The 22,205-nt window shown below is 38.0% G+C and overlaps 1 protein-coding gene across 1 annotated transcript in view; it reads left to right on the forward strand.

Moving 5' to 3' along the window:
- Corin (corin, serine peptidase) overlaps positions 1-22,205 on the forward strand; it is a 196,252-nt gene that overhangs the window by 168,047 nt on the left and 6,000 nt on the right. Inside the window, 4 exon segments of the mRNA XM_051198201.1 lie at positions 9,375-9,488; positions 11,854-11,903; positions 12,042-12,106; positions 12,108-12,217. Of these exon segments, the coding sequence (XP_051054158.1) occupies positions 9,375-9,488; positions 11,854-11,903; positions 12,042-12,106; positions 12,108-12,217 (339 nt within the window).

A 22,205-nucleotide genomic window follows, 5' to 3' on the forward strand; every position in this document is an offset into this window, starting at 1 on the left:
GATCTGCAAAAGCAACAAGCGCTCTTAACCACGTAGCCATCCATCCCTCCAGATTTCTTTTTATTATTAATTATCTGAAAAAGTCATGCACGTGTATAGTATATTTTGATCACATTCATTCCTCATTACCTTCTTTTGTGTTTATTGGCTGGGAAAAATCTACCCTATACAGCATAATCCAAGGGTTTTTTACTTCTTGGGAAAAAGTACAGTACTGAGTTTGCATGTCTGAGTAGAAACCACATGAAGCAAGCCCATGGAGCGCCATGACCTTCACATGGCAGTTTTGGAACTTTTGTGTAGCTTTTTAGTTGTATACATAGGGAATTAATTTCTTTACAATCCTAAAATGTTGGTGGTTAAGTGTCTAGGTAGAAAGAAAACCTAGAGTTCAATGTGTGTGTTTATAGTGCTTCCTAGAATGTTGTATTTTTGGTGAAAAGGGAATAATTTTCCTGAAAAGGTAGCCTGAAAAGGGAGAGGATTTTTAAAAAGTTTTTTCATGAGACTACTTGGCATATTCTTTGAAAAACAAAAGCAAAGTATTACTGTTGTTATAAAAACATATGTTTATGGCCACTAATAGTAAGCTTGGCTAGGAATTTGGATATCTGTTAGGAAACTGAATTTCATAGTGTGTCAGTTGAGTCTGTGAATAATTTGTGAAATTAAATGGAGAGTTCTTAGTGAGGTAGAGAAACTCTCCATTATTAACTGCAGTGAACAAGACAGGAGCTCAAGTTAATCACATTTGCTTTCTCTCATGTTACATTTGGTTGTAGACAATTCATCATTAAAAATAGATCCCACCAGTGTTTATCAAATAAAAACCAGCTTCCCTGAGTTCTTCAGAGCCAAATACTGTCCAGAGCCAGTCCTTACCCTTTTAGTCTTGACCCTAGTAATAGCAGGACCGATTGTGAACCATGAGATTCAGGAGCAGGAATTTATTTTGGTTCACACATATCTCCATGATATCAGATTCCCAGGCCTTACTAATGGTTAGGGCATTGATTTGGACATGAATGTGAGACCTGGGAAATAAGAACATGGTACATCTTGAGTGACCTTCAACACTTGACCCAAGAGGATTTGAGTTCTTTATACTGGAAGTTGTTACATGGCAGTATCCTTTTGAAATGGCACCAGACAACTCCTACTGATGGCTTAATTTCTGATCTTAGGTTTTCTCATCTTGCCTTTAAAAATTACCTCCAAGTCAGCAGTGATATGCTACTTTCATCTCAAAGCTATTTATCTTTTCTTATTATATTACAATCTAAGTAGAAAAAGTTCAGTACCTTTATTCTAGCATTTTATAAAATATCAGTCCCTGTTATACACTACTAATCTTCAAGTATCCCCCTACTTCTTCACTAAATATTAGACTAATCTGATTACTGTTGTTCTAACACTCTGAATTCTTTCCAGCTAGGGCAGTTTTCCCTCCCTGGTCTTTCTCCCTGGAATTCTGATCACTAACCCCAAACCTCATCATCATTCATGAGTGACTCCTACATGGGTGACTTAGACAAACTTCCTGACTGAAATGATCTTCACTCCACCACATTTGACTTTGTCTCTTTTGAAGCCCTTACCCCCAGGGCTCTAAATAACTTTTGAATAAAGAAATAGCTGTAGTCTATTGCTTTCACTGAAAATGGTAGCCACTAAGTTTTTGGTTTGATTTCCATTTCTTCTTGTTAACTTATAGTTATTCCATTTTAATGTCCTCTTGACTGTGTCAGTTATTTAAACTTTCTTAAAGTAACATTTGTTTTGAGTTTCAACCAGTCTAATAGCAATACCTGTTTGAACACAACTGGCTCACCCATTTAATAAACATAGTCAAGTTTAATTTCAGCACCCTTTCTTAAACTTTTTACATTACCCAAAAGCCAACATGCAAGGAATTGTGTAGATTCCTAACGGCAAGTGCAGTCATCCCTTGAAATACCCTAGTAGATAAATGACAGTTAAACCATTAATCTCCAGTCCCCTTCTCCTTTGGAACACACTTCCCTTGCTTCCCATGTTATTGTTCACTGTCTATTTATCCCTGGGAGACAAATGAGTGCTAACATCTTTGAGCAGGACCTTCTCCTCTTGGCTGAGGTGAAGGTACATTAATCAAAACCAGATGAAAGTACCTCACTCCCAGGCTCTTGTGAGCAGCACAGAGCTACTTAAAGTTCTTCATCAAGTTTTGTTTCCGTCAAAACCTTTCCATTTTGGTCACAATATTGACTGAATGTTTGGTTTGTAGCTATTAGGAAGCCAGTCACCTGACTAAAGAAATGTCAGCTGCAAAGAAGAAAACTACTACTTTATCTTCCTCCCTCCCTAGATGCAAAAGTAAATGGAAGTGTGTAAGCTCTTGCTGTCCTCCAGAGTCTATTGTCTTATGGACACATATAAGCTTTTGCTGTTCTCTTAATGTCTAGGTACAGGGCCCCTGTGTTTTGGAAACATTCTCATTTGCATTCTTAAAGTAAGCAAGGCCAGTTATAACAGGATCATGTGGCACTGGTAACTTCTAGCTTTAAACAATGATAAAAATAAGCTGAAAGGTGATTAGCATTTTCTTTAAAACCAAAACAAGGTGTTGTCAATAAAAGGCTTTAGTTAAAATGCTTGAGTCTCATGTATCAAAAAGACAAAGGGATGCCCCAAAATGTCTTCTCTAAGTTATCAAAAAAGAGATGGGAGTTTCTAACAGAATATTTAAAAAGGCAAAGTATTTACACAAAAATATACTTACCACCTGACACAACTTATTCAGTTTTGAAAGACTGAGTTTTATTATCAGATGATAGTTTAATCTATAATGTTTATGGTTGATTGCTGTTTATACCTTAATTTAAATGTTTAAAATACTGTTATTAATATTTTAACGTTAGATATTATTTAATTGATAGTTATTAATAATAAATAATTTACTTCAGTTATAGTTTCATAGCTTTTATACTGAAATTATTGAATATTCAATGTTTTTAATATTGCAAAACTGAATATATAGTAATTAAATGAATAGTTACTAAATTAAATAAAATAAATAATAAATTAAATATAAATTAATACTATAAGAGGATACCTTTCTCATTTTTCTTAAAGGTGGTTTTGTTATTTGTACTTATAGATTGCGCCCAACATAATAATTATATTCTGCCTCTGAAATAGACAAATAGATTGTAAGATAAGACAACTGTGCATTTTCAGTTGGAATTTCAATAAAATATATTTTAATTACAAATTTACTAGAAATATAGACACAGACTTTATGCCCCACTCCAAACATTTGTATTAAAGGGAGTTGTGCTGTGGCAAGTATAAGCTGAGCTGTCTAAACAGAGAAATGATTCAGTAGTAGTATTCATTCATGTTTGTCAGAAACCCATTAATGCCATTGTGTCAAAAATCTCTAGCTCATTCTTCAGTTTGATAAGTAACTTAACTGGCCTCCAATTATTTATCTTGTAACAGGCCCACAGTTGTGAGCTACCTTAAGTTTTATTTACAAAATAGGACCCAAATAAAGGTAATGATATGATAGTCTCCAAGAAAAGACTGGATTCTAAGTATTCTCGTGGAAATGTTCTGCATTCTGAACAGGATACTTGGAGGGACAGAAAACTGAGCCTGTCATCTACACAGGCTTTTGTATTTCAATACCAGCTCTCAAGCACTGAGAGTGAACAATGGGGTCATTCTTCTCCAGCAACAGATACACTAGAGTAGAGTCTATTGTCCTATGGGCATGTGTAAGCTCTTGCTGTTCTCTGAGTCTATTGTCCTATGGAAGTGTGTAAGCTCTTGCTGTCCTCTGGAGTCTGTTGTTTTATGGGCATATGTAAATTCTTGCTGCTCTCTTGATGTGTAGATACAGGGCCCCTGACTTTTGGAAACATACTCATTTGCATTCTTAAAATAAGCGAGGCCAGTTATAACAGGATCATGGGATACCTGTTATTACATACCAAGCCATGGATAAAGATGGAACCAGAATGGTCTAGTGATCTGATGACAGTTCCTTTCAGAGTGTCAGGATGGCACTGGGGGGGGGGGGGAATACAGCTCAGTTGTCAAATGCTTAAACATCCTGGGATTGATGTCTGTACAAAAACAAAACAAAGTGTAGCCTGTCAGATGTCTCAGAACTCTGAATAAATTTTGCAATCTCATTTCAACAAGGGAAAATCACAGTGTACATCTTTTACAACTGCACAAATCCTAAGAAGCAAATTCTGTCTTCTGAGCCTAGATTTCTATAGGGGGACCTTTCTAGGACCTCAGCTCTGTGGATACTTAAATTCCTTCACAAAATGAAATATTATTTGCACTTAGGTGTGTCCTTCTACATATTTAAGCCATCTCTAGATTATTAATAATACCTTGTTTGCCTGTGTAAGTCCTGTATAAATACTCGTGGTTTAAGGAATAATGTCAGAAGTGTTCAGATGCAACCTTCACTTCCTCCGTATTTCTCTTCCTCCAGTGGGTTCAGACTGGACCCTCAGACACTCAGGGCCAGTATAGAGCTGACCATTCAACAGACACTTATTCTCAGAACCTAGAACAGCCGTGAGTCTCTGTATTTCCTGTTGTTTATTGCAGAGAGACACTTGTCTGATTAAGGTTTCAAGTAGCATTCAGACATACATATTCTTGATACATAAGAATATATTAGAGTTACTGTTTGGAAAGAACTCATACTATTAACCATATATTTAAAATGTTCAGTGATTCTGTTTTTCCTGAATTTATAGTCAAACCATTCTTGTGCCTAGAGGCAAAGGTAAAACAAAATATTTCAGATGGTAACTGCTGATATTCTTTTTTTAAAAACAAAGTTTTTTTTTAAATTTAGAAACAATGTTATTTTACATATCAATCCACCCCCCATTCCCTCTCCCTCCCATCTCCCTCCCCAAGTCCCCCAACTCCCCCCCACCCACTCCCCAAGGACAGTGAGGCCATCCATGGGAGATTATCAAAGTCTGTCACATCATTTGGGGGAGGGCCTAGGCCCTCTTCCGTGTATCTGGGATGAAATAGTATCTCTCCATAGAGAATGTGCTCCCAAAGTCCATTTGTGCACTAGGGATACAGTCTAGTTCCACTGTTAGAGGTCCCATAGACTGCCCAGGCCTCCTAACTTGCACCCACATTCAAAGAGCTTGGTTCTGTTCAATACTGGTTCCCCTGCTTTATGACTGGGGTCCCTGTGCTCTCATTAGGTCAGGTCAGCTGTTTCTGTGGGTTTCTCCAGTACAGTTTTGACTTCTTTGCTCCTCCCTCCTCCCTCTCTACAACTGGAATACAGCTCAGTGCTTATCTGTGGGTGTCGGCTTCTGCTTCCATTAGTTACTGGATGAAAGCTCTAGTATGGCAATTAATGTAGTCATCAATGTCATTATGGGGGAACTGCTGATATTCTATTAAAATATTAAAAAAATAATTAGAACCACCATTGCTATATATGAAGACTAACATGATTGAGTAAATATATGAAACACACACACACCATATCAGTGTGCAGTTTCAAAAGAATATTGTATGTTCTGTGAGTGAAGAGGGCCATGTGATTTTTCTCTGTGTAAGAGGTAGACTCAGGTGTCAACCCTGGGGATTCAGTTACCAGTTCTGCCATCTGCTTACTGGTGACTATGGGCCAATTACTTACTCATTTTTTTTCTTTCAATTTTTCATCTTAAAAATGGAAAGTAATGATAAAGCTATAAAGTGCTTGATAAAACAAGTTGGTCATTTAATATTTGCAATAGTTCTTACACATGAGCAAATCAACAACACAGAAAATACATTGAGACTGAAAGGAGAGGGTGATATATGATGTACATATACTGAAGAGTTGACCCGGATGCTCAAAGGCCATTTAAATTTTGTCTCTACGTATCTGAAATGGAAAGAAATTTTTTTTGTGCTATCTATTTTCCACATATACTAACGTATTAATTTAATAATTTTTTATTTTCAAATAAAAATATAATTATATTATTATCCCCTTACATTTCCTTCCTCCAACCCCTCCCATACCCTGCCTTGCTCTTTCTCAAAACCATGGCTTCTTTTTTTCTTTGGTTTTTAAACATTTAAGCCTATGTATGTGTGCATGTGTGCCTAAATACATAAATACAACCTGCTAAGTTTCTTCAGTGTTACTTGTATGCATATAATTTGAGGGATGACCTCCTGCTGTTGGACCACTGATTGTGGGGCTCATCCCCAGGGAGGACTATTTTTCCGTTCTCAGCATTCCTTGTTGCCTGTAATTCTTTGTCTGGAGGTGGGCCCCATGAGATTTCCCTCTTCTGTGATGGCTGGCTTTCTTTTGGTGGTGTGCTTCTTCAGGTCTAGTTTAGGCAGCCATGTTGTTGAGGGATCACATGTGAAGCCTCTCTGTTGTTTCTAGGAGACACAATCTCACAGCAGCTTTTTTGGTCCTGTGACTCTTACATTCTTTATGCCCCTTCCCCAACTTAGATGCAGGAATCGTGTTATAGATTTATCACTTGTGGCTGGGCACCTCAGGAATCACTCATTCTCTGTACTTTGATTAGTTGTGTCTTTGTATAATGACCTCCATTGGCTGTAAAAGAAGTTCCTTTGATGAGGGTGAGAGCAACACTTGCCTGTGGGTGGGCATAAGGGCAGGTATTTAGAATGCAGTTAAGAATTATGCTAGCTTAGAGTGATAGAAGTACAATCTACTCTAAGATCCATGGCTTCTTCCCTAGCCCCAGGTGATTGACTGGATTTCCAGTCCCAGGTACAATTTCCCTCCTGTTGAGTGGGTCTTAGTCCAACCAGAGAGCTTCTGGTTTCCATCAAGACATAAATGCTACTATTGGTCCCTTAAAGTTGAGGTGCCACTCTGGTCATTGTTTTGGCTTATAGGTGCAGCTGGCTAGGTCTTAGTTGCTTCACTCCTTCAGAACTTTCGTCACTAGTCCTTAAAGAGGAGGCTTTCAGCTCAGAACCACTCAGATCCTCCATGTCCTGTATTTGAAGTTCATGGTGTCTTCAGCAAAAGGATTTATTTTCAACCTCTGGGAGGAACCAAGGACAACAAAAATAGCCTATATTATTTCAGGACAACCCTGACCAACAATTTGAAAGGGAGTTCCTCATGCTTTGTATGGAGGTTTTTATTGGATAGTTTAGGGCCCTTGCAGGGCAGTATGGTCAGTGCAAGTAGGATAATTTCATTTGAGCTATTTATGTAAATATATGCATATTTACATGTACATGTATATACATAGATTTATATATGTTGTATGTTATATGGGTAAACAAATAGTAATAAGATTCTTTATGGTGGTTTCAGACCTCCTTAGTGTTACCCTTCCTCCTACCTCCCTTTCCTTCTGTGTTGACCTCTCTATTTCCCTATCCCAATTTACACCCTGTCTTACCCAAATCCCTCTTCAAAATCACTTATATCTTTCTATTCTCCTGCTTATTGATTCCCCCATGTTCCCCTTTTTTCCTTCATTGTTTCTGCAGTCACCCAGGTTATATACTCATGTCTCAAGATTTGGAGCTAGGAACTGCAGATGAGAGAGAACATGAATGTTTGTTTTTCTGTGTCTGGGCTACTCCACTCAGTATAGTATTTTCTAGTTCCACCCACTTATCTGTAAATCTAAAAGAGTTATCTCCTACACAAGGACAGTAGAACAGTAGAATGAATGACAGTCACCAGACAGTAGGGGACAAGATGAAACAATTGTCACTTGAATAGATGAATAAGTGATCAGATCTAATGAATAGTCTGATGACTTTACCATGTTATGTCCTGTTTTCTGGAAGTTCATTAGGATTATTCACTTTAACAACAAAAGTGTGTGGAAACCATTTCATGATGAAGATGTGCATACATGCATCACACTGCATACCTTAAACATGCCACCTTTTACTAACAGGCTATTTTAATATATTTGGAAAAAAAACTTGAAACCATGATGCTCAAACTCTGTCTGATAGATCCTCAGTGGATTGATTCCCTGACTCAGTTTAGTAGTCCCTGTGCAATCACTGTGGTTAGTAGTGAGCCCTGTGGATCCACTGTGTTTAGTTGTGAGCCCTGTGCATTCACTGTGCTTAGGAGTGAGCCCTGTGGATCCACTGAGTTTAGTTGTGAGCCCTATGGATCCACTGAGTTTGCTTTGTAACAAGCCATAGGCAGCATTACCAGTGTTGAAAGATTTAGTTTTGTGCATAAGAAACATCCCAGTGTTTCAGAATGCATGGACAACTAATTTTTATAATAAAATTCTATTCTCCCCAATGGTGGGTTTCTCAAGATTCCAATTTGATAAAACACGTGAAAGCTAATTGCTTTTTTGTTTGTTTGTTTGAAGCTTGTGAGTGGATGATAAAGCACACACTGTGTAGTACTTTGTGGGCCTTTTCCCAAAGCAACTAATGGGCCTTGTCCTTTATATATGAATCACCTAAGGGGAAAACCAACTAAATCAACAAGGATTTTGCATAAAACTAAATTTTTGTATAAAAACTAAATTCTTTGAAACCTAAGGTTTTAAACATAAAATAAAAACAAAAACAAACAAACAAACAAAAAACCAAAAAACAGTGGGAGCATCTTAATCAGTGTAACTGAATAATACAGTCACTGGAAAGTGTCAGTAAAAGCTGAGAGAGAATATAAAGAACATGACAAAATTACACTAATATATTTACTGAGTCCTTCTTAATTTTCAGTGCATAAAGTTTTGTGATATATTGAGGAAAATACACTTGTAATTGTTTTTGGTTTTTTGAAACAGAGTTATTCTGTGTAGCCTTCATTTTCCTGGAACTCACTTTGTAGACCAGGCTGGCCTGGAACTCAGAGATCTGCTGGCCTCTATCCTATAAATGCTGAGACTAAAGATGTGCATCTCCACTGCCCAGCCCACATACAATTTTAAAGTATTTAAATAGTAATTGGCCTTTGATTCTCTATATTTCGGGGCCTTGTTATATTTCAGGATGATAATGAAGAAGAAGAAAAAGATAACTTCATTGTTTACTTTTGATTTCTGCTGTTTTGGAAGTTTTAACTTTTAGACATTAGAATATCAATACCCCATGGTGTTCAAAATGTCAACAGAGAAAATGACTTAAAGTAGCTGCAGTAATTTGGTTTGTTATTGCCTATGCATACTTTTACTAATTCCCTCCCCATTTGCTAATCATGCTCCATTCCAAATTCTCCTGAATGAATTTCTTTTCTTGAAATATTGATTTATAATATATTATATACTTGGAAGCAAATGAGAACTAAATAATGATAATGCCAGTAAAAATATCATTATGCTTTGAATATTTAACCAGCATTTGTCTTGTATCAGAGAACAATCTGTGACTGAATGGACACAAGAACAGGAAGGCCAGCACTGGCTGAGGTTGCACTCCAACTGGGAGAATCTCAATGGGACCACCTTGCAGAAGCTGCTGGTGCACAGGTAAGAACAGCTTCATAGCAACCATGTGTGTGCACATTATGGAACAAAGGCTGATTAAGGGCATTTCCTCCATGTTTCACAAGAAAACACTAATAACTTTCACAAAACGTTTGTTAATCTTCACATTTCAACATTTATTTTCTCTTCCTAGATAGGATTCATTTTGACAAATTTCATATTTAATCGGAACTACGGAGATCTAGTCTTAAGCCTCATAATGTCTTGTTTTGAAATGAACTCTCACAAACTGCATTACCTACAGATACTGTGTTGGACTAGTTAACAGGAGAAATTAAGTAAAGATATTAAAAAGTTAGAGTTTGAGAAAATAATAAACACTAGGTAAAACTAAAGTCATGAAGCCTTGAAAGTCTTCCCCTCTTAACTGATGATATATTAAATAAGTTTGTCTCCTTTGATTATTGAGGCTGCAGGAGGAAAGTAAGTAAAAGTACGTGCATTCTTTTAAAAAAGATTTGTTTTCATTCATGTAGCTGGGTGTGTGAGAGTACATGTATATAAGGGCAGGTGCTCACTCATGAGGCCAGTAGGTGTCAGATTCCTGGAACTCTGAGTGACAGGCCTCATGATGTGAATTCTAAGTACAGAACTCAGGTCCTCTGCAAGAGTTCTACATGATCTTAACTACTGAGCCATCTCTCCAGCCTCCACTGTTTAAAAAGGTTTAGTTTGATTTTTAATAAGAGCATTTGGGGGGGCTGGGGCTCAAAGCTAAGGCTTCATACATGCCAGGCAATTACTCTTCCACTGAGCTATATTCCCAAGGAATAAATTCTTATTAGATACTTACTACATTGCAGGTACTAGTCAGGTTGTCTTATCTAGATTATTGACTCATTAATTCCTTACAATAAACTCCTGAATTATAATTGTCTTAATTTAACAGCTGAGGAAACTAAGGGGTAGATTTAAGGGTATTTAAATCACTATGTCAAAGGTCACAACCTACATAGTGTAAGTGATGGTGAACTCAATTTAACTTACCTGACTACAAAACATAAGTGCTAGGTACATCACATCTTAGGAACCCCAAAGAAGTAAATTAAAGGTGGCTTTTCACGCTTGAGAAGAATTTTTTTCATTGGTCAAATTTAACCCTCAGATTTCTTAATACTTTGTCAAATTAAATACTTTCTTCAAACCAATGCCTTAAATATTTCAACACAATGATGTTCCTTTAAACTGGGTATGGAAAAAGCCCCTCAGATCAAATAAATGAATAAATAACTATTCACTTTGGGGGTTTGTAAACCTGGCTTATTAACTAAATGAGATCTTATGTAACAAGTTTGCTACAAGGAGTGGGGTGGGTAATCTTTATTAGTCTGTATCAAAAAGCTGTAATTTAAAAAATATAATTATTCACAACTAATTTTGACTGTCATTTTTTACACTATAACCAGGACTAGGCTCAGAAAGGTTATAGACATAAATGAAAGGACAGGAAGATTTGATCCCAAGGAACATATATCAACTGAGTACAGTCCAAGATTTGAATGCAGTGTCTAACATCATTTCAGATATCAAGGGTACAAGACTTAGAGAGACAGCTCAGTTGATAAAGTGCCTGCTGTCTAAACATGAAGACCTGAATTTGGACCCCGCATTAATGCTAAAAAGACTTGGAAGCATGCATAATCTCAATACAGGGAGAATCCTGAGGCTTGCTGGGTAGATACTCTAGCCAAATCAGTGAGCTCTAAGTTCAATAATAGATCTGCCTAAAAGATGTAGTGAATGACTAAGGAAGTTATCAACCAAAAATGGCCACTAGCTTCTACATACATAAGCACACATGTATAAACACAAATACATACAAATGCATGCTACGCCCCTTGGGATTATATAGAATACATGCAAGCTCCCTTTTTCTGTCAGCTCTTCCACAGTTTAACCTTGGCAGTCTGGTAAATACATTTTTCTAGCCTAAGTGTCCTATTCCTTTATCTTCTATTTAAAAACATAAAGCAATATTTTATTCCTCTCAACCTGTATCTCAGGGTTCCCCCCCCCCGGGGGACAGGGGTATATATCTGATATGCTCATCTCTCACCATAGATTCTAACTATCAAATATGATGATGTAAAAGAAGCTTTGTGATAAGAATTTCTCTTTCCACAAATGTGACACCTTGTTATGATATCAAATAAACAAATAGTGTGCATTCTCCCACTGAAGGCTTTGACTATACCTGTTCCCTGAGAAGCCTTGCAGGAAGACAACTGTGCTCAGAGAGTATAACACTCTCCTGATAGTGGACCCTGTGTTGCCTGACTTTGATAACATGCTTCAGGTAAACAGTAAGCATCCAACTTAATATAATGTTTTATGTTTCCAAACCTAGGCAGTCCTGTCCAAGCAGAAATAAGATTTCCCTTCTGTGTACTAAGCAAGGTAAGATTGGTGGTATATCATGGGACATGATATTAATTTAACTGTGGGAAACAGGATCATTTATGCATGACAACCAGAGCTCAGAATCTACTTGGGTTTGGTGATGAATCATGGTCTGTGATTTCTGCTCCTTGTTAGACTGTGGTCGCCGCCCTGCTGTAAGAATGAACAAGAGGGTCCTCGGGGGTCGGACTAGTCGCCCTGGGGAAGTGGCCCTGGCAATGCTCTCTGCAGAGTGAGCCCAGTGGACACATCTGTGGCTGTGTCCTCATTTCCACGAAGTGGGTTCTGACAGTCGCCCACTGCTTTGAGGGGTAAGCTGCACTCTTCCATTTCATTTTTCTCTGGATCTTTTCATTTGTTGCTTGGAAATTCTCAGTGGTGTATCACTCCGTGAAGTCATTTCAGTGCAAATATCATAGCCACTCTCCTTCCTGGGCCTTTATATGTGAAGCTCTTTGCCCTTTTCATCTTCTGCTCACTTATGGTGAGTGGCTATATGGTTCTTAGAATGAATGTATGTGCTCAGGAGGGAAAAGTAAAATGAAGAAATTCAGAGGACCAATTCCCAGGCCCAGTTCAGCCTCTGTTCTGGACATCTTAAGTGTATTATACACATAGGAGCACATGGAAATGGTTTGTTTGGAAACTGCATGAGGTTTAGATGAACATCTAGTATGTAGTTTTGGAAGTAGAATTAAAGGTATAATATTTGTGGTAGGGTTCTCAAAGACACAGAACCAAGACTTTGTCCCAAAAATATCTTCCCCACAAGCTTTGTGAGGGCCAAAAGTGAGGTACTCTAATTAAAACCTTAGGAGCCATGCCCAGCAGCAACCAGTAAGACTGAAAAATGTGTACATATCTTTGAAAAGTATTTCCGTAAACATACATTGTGCATTTCTCCCTGCCAGTGTGGCCTGAGTATGCTTGCATTTCCTAGCAGTCATTATTCAGCCCCTCCCATACTTCCTTTCTGTTACTTCCTCGTCATCCTGAATTAACTCTTATTACAGCCTGATGAACACTTCTCCACAGTTCTAAATACATTCATTTGTCCACATTGTTGATTTCCACAATTTGAAAGGACATTTTGTACATTGCTAATGCTCTTCTCTATTGGCAATATTTTGTGGGCATCCCTCTAGATCACTTCTTGTAGAACTATTGCATTCTTTTGGAAGTTAAGTACTATTCTGCATAGGCTTATCAATTTTTCTACTAGTATTAAGTTGGTGAATATTTGAGGTACTTTTAATCTTCTCTTATCATTACAATGCTGGGGGAAAAGCTCCTTCTTATGAAAAACTAGTCTCCTATGGGTGCTATTGCTTCTAGAGGAAGGTGTGAACACACTCAGCTCCATATGAGGGTCACAGACATGGATATTTGCTTTGCTTCTTGAGGAGCTTAGTAGGGAGGCATTTTTTTTTTTAAATTTGAGATTGTAATAAAGTTACATCACCCCTTTCCTACCTCTAGATTCACTCATGTACCCACTTTGCTCTCTTTCAAATTCATGGCTTTTAGTTGTAGTTACACACACACATTCTTAAATACACAAATAAAACTTGTTTAGTCTACAGTGTTGTTTCAGGTCTGAAAGTTTAATATTGGATAATTATTTGGTGTGCTCTTCCCTGGGGAAGACCATTCTCAGCATTCCTTGGTTTCCTATAATTCTCTGTCTTGGTGCAGTGGTTTGAATACATATGACCCCCATAGTCTCATGTGTTTGAATGTTTGGCATAGGGAGTGGCATTGTTAGGAGGTGTGGCTGTGTTGGAGGAAGTGTGCCACTGTGGAGGCAGTTTCACTCAAACCAGGTCAAGTGGGACAGACTTTTACTGCCTGAGGATCAATATGTAGAACTCTCAGCTCCTTCTCCAGCACCTTGTCTGCCTGCATACATCCATGTCATGCCATGATGATAATGAACTAAACCTCTAAAACTCTAAGCCACCCCAATTAACCCTAACCCTTTATAAGAATTTCCATGGCCATGGTGTCTCTTCACAGCAATAGAAACCCTAACTAAGACACTAGGTTTGAGGTCTCCTGACCTTCTCCTACCCCCATCCATGTAAACATGTCTATTATTGTCATCACTGTTCAGGTCATGTTTAGTCAGCCATATTAGTGAGACTTCATGGGTGTATTTTCTCTGGTATTCCTAAGAGAAACAATCTCATATCAAACACCCTGATATAACTCTTACAGTCTTTCTGCCCTCTATCCTGCAATGATCCCTGAACCTTGAGTGAATGAGTTATGTTGTAGATATAACAGTTGAGACTGGGTTCCATAACTCATTTGATTAGTTGTTGTTTTCTGTAGTGGTCCCTGTCTGTTGCAAACAGAGGTTTCCTTAAGGAGGCAAAAGAAATATACTTATCTGTCTGTATAAGAACAAATATTTAGAATGTAGTCAGTGCTAGTTTAGAAAAGTGGTGGTTGTAAGTTTTCCTCCAAGATGATTTCACTAGTCCTAGGTAGTTGGCTAGGTTTCCAGCACCAGGCATGATTTCCTTCTTGTTGAAGGGGTTTTAAATCCAAATAAAGAGCTGTTGGTTACTGCCAAAGTATGTGTACTACTGCTGTACCCTTAGAGTTATTGTCCCACATTGGTCATTGTTGTGGTTCACAGGTAGGGTGATTGCTTCCCTGCTTTAGAAGTCTTAATGTCACTCTTGGATATTACAAAAACTAATCTTTCAAGTCAGATTCAGCTCAAAGCCCTCTGAGTTTGTCTCAAGTACATGGCCTCCACTTCTGGGGGACAGGGAATAGCCAAGGGCAATAGAAATAGTCTATAAAGTTGGTTGGGGACAGCCCCAACCAACAAAGGTGACAGACATTTAAACATGCATTCCCGAATACTTGACAAATAAGGATAAAATGAAAAAGAAAGTGATAAAATTTGATCACTCTACTAGGCAAAAATAATACATAAGTATCAAAATAGTACCTTCTCTTAAGAATTTTTATATGTGAGACCCAGAATGATTGGAGGCTCCATGAGTATGTCTAGAAACACACTGTGATGGTATTATTCTAGAAGAGGCCAGATGTTTCCAGATGTCTTTTCCAGTTGTGGTTTATAGCCCATAGAAAGCAAAAGGTTACTCTTGCCAAGCACATCCATCACTGGTGATCACCTCAATGAATTCATGGCTCTTCAAGGGAACAACACTCCTAATGTGCTTACAAATTCAAGTTTATGGGCTGTTCTTCTTGTTTCCACATGTGGTGTCAAGGTTTCCTCCTGCACTGGAGGATCTGTACAGTGAGAAGGGGAAGCTTTCAAGGTGTGTGCTTATAATTCATGGTTTCAAAATGTTACCAAAACCTTGAGGAAGTCTTGTGGAATACAAAATTTAACAGCTGTCAGGAGGGGCCTGCTCATCTATACAAGGTTAGGGATTACCCAACTTCAAACAAGCTCTTGCTTGACTGTGTACTCATAACCTAATTCTCTTTTATGGTCTCTCCAGTGGCACTGCAGGCTTCTCAGAACTTTTAATTGTCAGGCATATTCTCTGTTGGGGCCATCAATTGCTGCAATTATTTGGACTTACTTCATATCCTGATCCCATACTCTGGCAAGGCATAACATGATCCATCTGTGGGCCCTTTCATCCTGTCTCTTTTAATTATATTGGTGGGAAAGGAAAGAAAATTTGCTTTGCATTCCCATAGAGAGGTATTTAAAATTACCAAATAAATTAAAACCATGAGATACTAAGTTGACCAGGTCAAGCCCCATATGCCCCAATACCAATTCAACTTCAAAGTGGTAACTTAATAGTCAATTCCCTCCCTTCCTTGAAAGACTGAAAAATGAACTTCCTGGGTCAGCCCACAGTGAGTAATGACCAAAGCTTCTAATTCCTTCCCAGGAAGCTTGTATGCCAGGCTACATGTCCACAACCTCTAACACTGTCATGTCTCTTGTGTCTGGATTTCTACCACCCTGACCAGTCCAGAATTTTGGCTGTGTTTGCATTTCTGCCCATATTACCTAGCGTTCTTTCTCTCCCCTCAACATTTGTGGTCCCATATGTCCAAAGAACATCTGTTCTTTGACAGGGTCTTCAGCATTTCCATCCTTCGATCTTTCTGCCAGATATAGCAGGAAGACCTCCAAGGTGAAAAGCAGACTTTGTAAATTTTTTCATGTTCTTAAGAACAGAGACAGAACAGTACTCAAAAAGAGAGAGGGAGAAGAAGAAGATGATGATTTGTGCCATGTCTGACTTTCAACATCAATTGGATCTTTAATAATCCCTGAGGATCTTTCCATCTAACTCTGGGAAACACCTCTTATTTGTCACAGAACAAATCATGCCCTTAAAATCTCAACTCTTGTGGTCTGACAGCTTTATAATTCACCCAGAAAGGAATTACTGACATTTGCGTTGTGTTCTCAGGATTATCCCTTCATTTTGGTGCTTATGAACTAGGTCAGTCATTCACAATTTATTTTTTCATTTCATCTTCTGGTTTGATACATTCTTATCAGTAAAATGTTCACGAACACAGAAAATTTCAGCATTGGACTCATACTTCCCCTGTGGTACTATGCTCAGCATGATTGAAGTGTAAGCAAATGTGGTTTTAAAAGATTCTTGGTGACTGCAATCTGGATCCATGCTGCCCACTGCTCTGCCTCCTATAGAGATATTCCAATCTTTCTCCGGGGGGGGGGGGGGGAGTCTATAATGTAGATAGTTGTTGGACTGAATCAGCAATCACCATAGTCTCTGGAACTTCTAACACTAACTGTTTCCCTTCTCTTTTTGGTTAAAAGAATGCTTTAGCCAAATTAAGTTTGGCGGAGTTTAATCCAAAAAGAATGGCTGTGCATGGGAAGCCTTCAGAACCAGGAGAGATAGAAACTTATGTTTTCGGTGTCATCACTTCCTTTTGCAGTACACCACACCTGGGACAGAAAGGTTGAGCATTGTTGGAGAATATCATGCATCCAGTTGCTAACTGATCTCATGTCAAATGTGTGATATTGAACCTCAAATGAGCTTTTAATTAATGCAATGGACACTTTTATAGTAGTCTTTTTTCACCCCCAAGAGATAGTGATCATTTGACCGTTTTTATCTCAACAAGTCTCCGTTTTTCTCTACTGATCTCACTTCATATATCATGGATATCATTTTGCCATGTCATTTATCTTGTCTTATCCTACTTCCAAAACTTTCCTCGTATCTTTGGTCATATTTCCTGTTTTGTGTTTGGTTGTGGTGGGTGATGTGCCTCTTCTGGTTAGGAACAATCATGTTTCTTTTTAGCTTTCATAGACGTTACTCCTGAAAGTATCATTCTACTCTAATCAGTTTCTCCATGGGAGCTGGAATCTCACTGATGTAAAAGCCCCTCTCTTTACTTCTATCTTCAACTATTGTTCTTTTTTAATCACTGTTCATTGTCTGCTATAGTTACCTTCTCCATCTAAGAAATGATGTTTACTAGAGCTTGGTAATACTGTCCACCTTGCCAAATCCAATAGCTCACTGGAATCTCCCTTACCATCTCCTCACTGTATCCTTCTTAGAATAACTTTCTCTCTTTTTATTCTAGAGTAGTGAAAAAATCTTTTGGCTTTCATCTTGTTTTCATGACCTACTGTTTTCTTTTCTTTCTCCAGCTTCTCCTATTTTGGGAGCACTGAATGTTCCAAGGCTCACTGCCTGGCTTTTTAAAATCTGTCTTCAGTTACTGATCTATTTTTGTGCCATGTTCAAGCAAATATGAATGTAGCATATTATCATATTTAAATATCAGATATTGTTAATGGATTTCAAATTTGTACTTCCTGCCCATCCCACCTTTCCTCCCAATCAACTACCATTACCTGCTACTACTACTACTACTACTACTACTACTACTACACACACACACACATACACACACACTTAATGCTTAGAAAAGATGTCCATTGAAGATGTAATAAAGACCCTACTTTACATGGCTATTGATTACTCTTGTCTTTCAATGACCAGCTAGAGGGTCAGTAGTCTCTCATCAATGCTTCCCAAATACTGAATTGTTCAATATTTCAGTGTATTAAGCACACACATATTCAATTACATAGAAGATGAATTTTATGCATATTGTCTGCAAATCATTTTTGAATGGAGAGGTGGAAGCAGGGAGAGTTATAGGTAGAAAGCTCTGCTTGACTTTAGTTATCTATTAACATGAAATTATCTATTAACATGAAATGAACTGTGACAGACAGCACTTTTCACAGAGAAGCCATTTCTTTTTACTCTATTTTTCTTTTGAAACAAACCCATACTCATTTTGTGGCTAACACTTTCAATAATTGTTAGTTTCATGCCACTCTCTGCTAGATTCCAATTTCACAGTGCTTGGATCCATATGTAGTTAAACATTAACTATTTAGATATTTCTTCCTTTGCCCCCATTTACTGTGATCACTTGTGATGGTAAAATACAGACAGTGAATGTTAATATTTCTACTTAGCTGTGTTAGCTTTGGGACTTTGTAGCTACTTTATAATACCTCTATTTTTCCTTCCTTCCTTCCTTCTATCTCCATTCCCTTTTTCTTTCCTATATTCATTCCTGTCTTTCTTCTTTTCTTCCTTCCTTACACCCTCCATTCCTTCCATTCTCTATTCTTTTTTCCTTCCCTTCTCAAAATTCTCTCAAGTGTAATTGCTAAAGCCCCCCCCCCCCACATAACACACTTAAGTCTTTCTGTTAGAATTTCTGGGCCCTTACTTCAACTTTCTGCAGTTTTATCATTGTTAGCTGACTCCCATCATACCTGGAAGATATGCTCAGTAAGACAGCATCCACCCCTATCATCTGTCATCTTATCACCCACAAATAAATTTCCATCCACCTGATAAGCTTTCTTTCCCCAGTTCTTCAGTTGATATCTATGGATGCTATTCATTGCTTCAATGTTCAATAGAAAATGTGTGGTGTAGGTGTTCAAAGGACCAGGACCAGAATTCTGTCACTATATCTGGGACATATGTGACTTTCCATTAAGTACTCCCATATACCTCTCACTTTACGTTTGTTTGAAATGGTCTATTGGTGGTCTGGAACTTGCCAAGTAGAGTAGGCTGGCTCAGCAGGCTCCAAAGATCTGTCTGTCTTCCCCTTCCCAGTTGAGTTTAGAAATACACATGACAACCCTTTTTCCTGGTGTGAGTTCTGGCGACCTAATTCAGATCCTTGTGCTTATAAAGAAAGCACTTTTACATCAGAACAACCCTTTCAGTTCCTGGATCTGGGGAACTTTGGCACAAATATCAGTAAAGATGGTGCAGTTCTCTTTGATGCTGTTTTGAAGCTTGGCATCCAAATTGGAAGGAGTCTTCTTTATATAGTGGATTTAAAGATCATATCCTTGGCTCTTTGTACCATGATTTTCCCCTTTAACCTTAAAACCATGTCCTGTTTGTCACTGGGCATCCATGTAGCCTAGGACTCTTCCCCCATCTTCTTCCTCCTAGAGACAGGGCTGTGTGTGCCCTTGTTCTTGACTCCTTTCTCTAGCACATGCTCAGTAAACATATGGAGTTAACACTTACCATGACATGTAAAATAACTGGTTGACATAATGATATCAGTCAACCCTTCATACGCTTCTTGATATCAGAAACCCTTTTGGTCTTTCTCAGTTATCTTCTTCCATAGCTATGGAGGAAAAACATTAAGAAGCACTTTACATTTCATATAATATGCATAATAAAACAGAAAGGCATAATTCTGTCTGACTTTTCCCTTTCTTGCTCTTGGTGAATATTAATGTTGTAAGAATGCTAGGCTGTGTAGCAAGACTACTGAATGTAAGTTAATAACAGTTTTGGGTTTATTGACTCCCTAGTTTTACTTTTAGGTTTAAATTAACCCCAATATAATCAATTAAGTACTGAATTTTGATGTTATTTCATTTTATTACAAATAATTAAGAATTTTCAATTACTTTAAATATTGCTTATGACTTAAGCAGAGGGTGAACTGTTGTAATAAATAGAGCTAAGTTGTTGTGGTTCTGAGATAAGACGCTTCTAATGAGGCAATTAATAAATCATTCTGAAAAAAATGTTGTTGACTTCAGATGTCTTAAGCAATAAATTTCCATGTGAATGTGGCATTTCCTCATTGACCATGTAGACTTACCCCTGAATGCTAGGAAGAAAAAGTAACAAAAAGCTGGAGAAAGGGAGGAAAGAAAAAAAGGAGGGAGTGTGCACATTGACAGTATTATGTAAAGAAACATAATTTTATAACATTATCTTGCTATGACCAGGACATGACACTTCCTCCAACTTATTACAGTCATTTCATAAATTTGCCATTTTCACTCAATCCTATAATTTGCATAGGCAGAGGTTATGCCTCTTGCTTGTTGTAATCACTAGCATAATGCTTGACCTAGAAAAATTACAATTTATCTGTATTCACTGAATCCATGACATAATTTTTATAGGTTTGACACTAATTTTTTAAAACAAACTACAGAATGTGTGACTGTTAGTGAAGTTTGAGCCAAAGATCTAATGGTACCAAAATAAGTTTGAACGTTGAAGCCAGGAGAGCCTGCCCCATACTGATTTCCAGCTTTGATTTCCTATCAAGTGATATGGTAGAGACGTCTAAAGAATTGGTACTTCAATATCTCTCCAAGTGATTCCATGTTTACCCTGACATGACAGGTCTACATGATGAAATCAGTCTACTCTAACTGATTTGACCAGTAGTTCACAAGTGAGGAAGAGTGGTAGAATGGCTAGTTCATTGTACCATAGTATAAGGGAGTATCCACATAAAGAATAAGCCCCTAATGCTATTACCCAACAAATACCCACAAATTTGACTATAGTCTACTGTGGACAACAAGGGTCTACAAAAATAGGAGAACATGAAGTGATCAAAAGAGATTTGTTTACATGTTTGGAGTCTTTTTGATCACTTCATGCTCTTCTATTTTTACAGAACCTATTATTTGCCTTGTCCTACATATGGATGTAGCAATAAGACCAATAAGATCCCTGCTATAGTTGGAATCTAGAATGTGCCCCCTCTTTTGATTATTTATTTTTTGTTAATTTGACACAAACTAGAGTTATCTTAGAAGAGGGCCTACTTCAGTTAAGATTCCTCCATCAGATTACCTGTAGAGCATTTTTTCAGTTAATGGTTGACATGAGAAGGACCAGCCCACTGTGGGTAGAGCCACTTTGGGCAGGTGGCCCTGAGTTGTATAAGAAAATGAGCTGAGCAAGTCATGGAGAGCAAACCAATAAGCAGTGTTCCTTTGTGGCTTCCGCTTCAAATCTTGCCTTCAAGTTCCTGTCTTGATTTCCTGTTTTGGCTTCCTTCCTTCAATGGACTATGGCCCAGAATTTAAGCCAAACAAACTCTCTCCTCCCCAAATTGATTTTGGTCATGGTCCCTATCACAGCCACTAAGCTAACTAAGACAGCCCTTGGTAGGCTTATACTTTGCCCATTTGTATTCCAGCTGGTGGCACTATATTGGAATTAGGGTCTAGAAGTAGATGGGCCTCTGAAAGTTATAACCTGTCCTCTGGTTTTATCCTTGCTTGCACTTTCTGAGCTGTCCTAATGGGAGGAGCCTTACCACACACACTTTTGCCACCACAACTTCCTTCCCTATCACAGTGAACTAAAACCCTCTGCAACCATGAACCAAAACAAATCTTTCTTCTTTTAATCTGTGTTTGTGGTATGGTCACAGCAATGTGAAAGTACTAACATAGTTTTTGTTTTCACTGATAAAAAACTCTGTGGGGTAGGAGAGGGCAAGATGGAGAATAGACCGATCCATTGATATAAAATGTCCTTGATAGCCATGAGAACCATGAGAAGGAAATTAAAGCATGTTCATGAGCAGAGAACAATAGAGAAGGTAGAATAGCAAGGTACAGGATATACACTGAAAGTAGGAGTGGGGAGGACTTTCTGCTGCCTGCAGTGCTGGGTTTATAAGAGAAATGATTCAGTTAGTCACTGGTGATAGGAAGCATTTGATTACTGAATTCTTAACATTACCAATCATCTGGATGACCCTTGTACATCTTGGCCATTATCAAACATCCAAGTGAGTGTGTTTAAGACAATTGGATCAAGCTTGTGACTCAGGTCAGAGAATTCAGCTCATGGTTTACACATAGGAGTCACCAGAGTAAGGTTATTTTAAAACCATGGGGTTACAGGAAATCATCAAGGGAGTGTGGAGTGCATAGAGAATGGGGAGGAAGTGTCCCAGAACATGTCA

This window comes from Phodopus roborovskii, unplaced genomic scaffold (assembly GCF_943737965.1).
Source record: "Phodopus roborovskii unplaced genomic scaffold, PHOROB, whole genome shotgun sequence".
Lineage (NCBI taxonomy): Eukaryota > Metazoa > Chordata > Mammalia > Rodentia > Cricetidae > Phodopus > Phodopus roborovskii.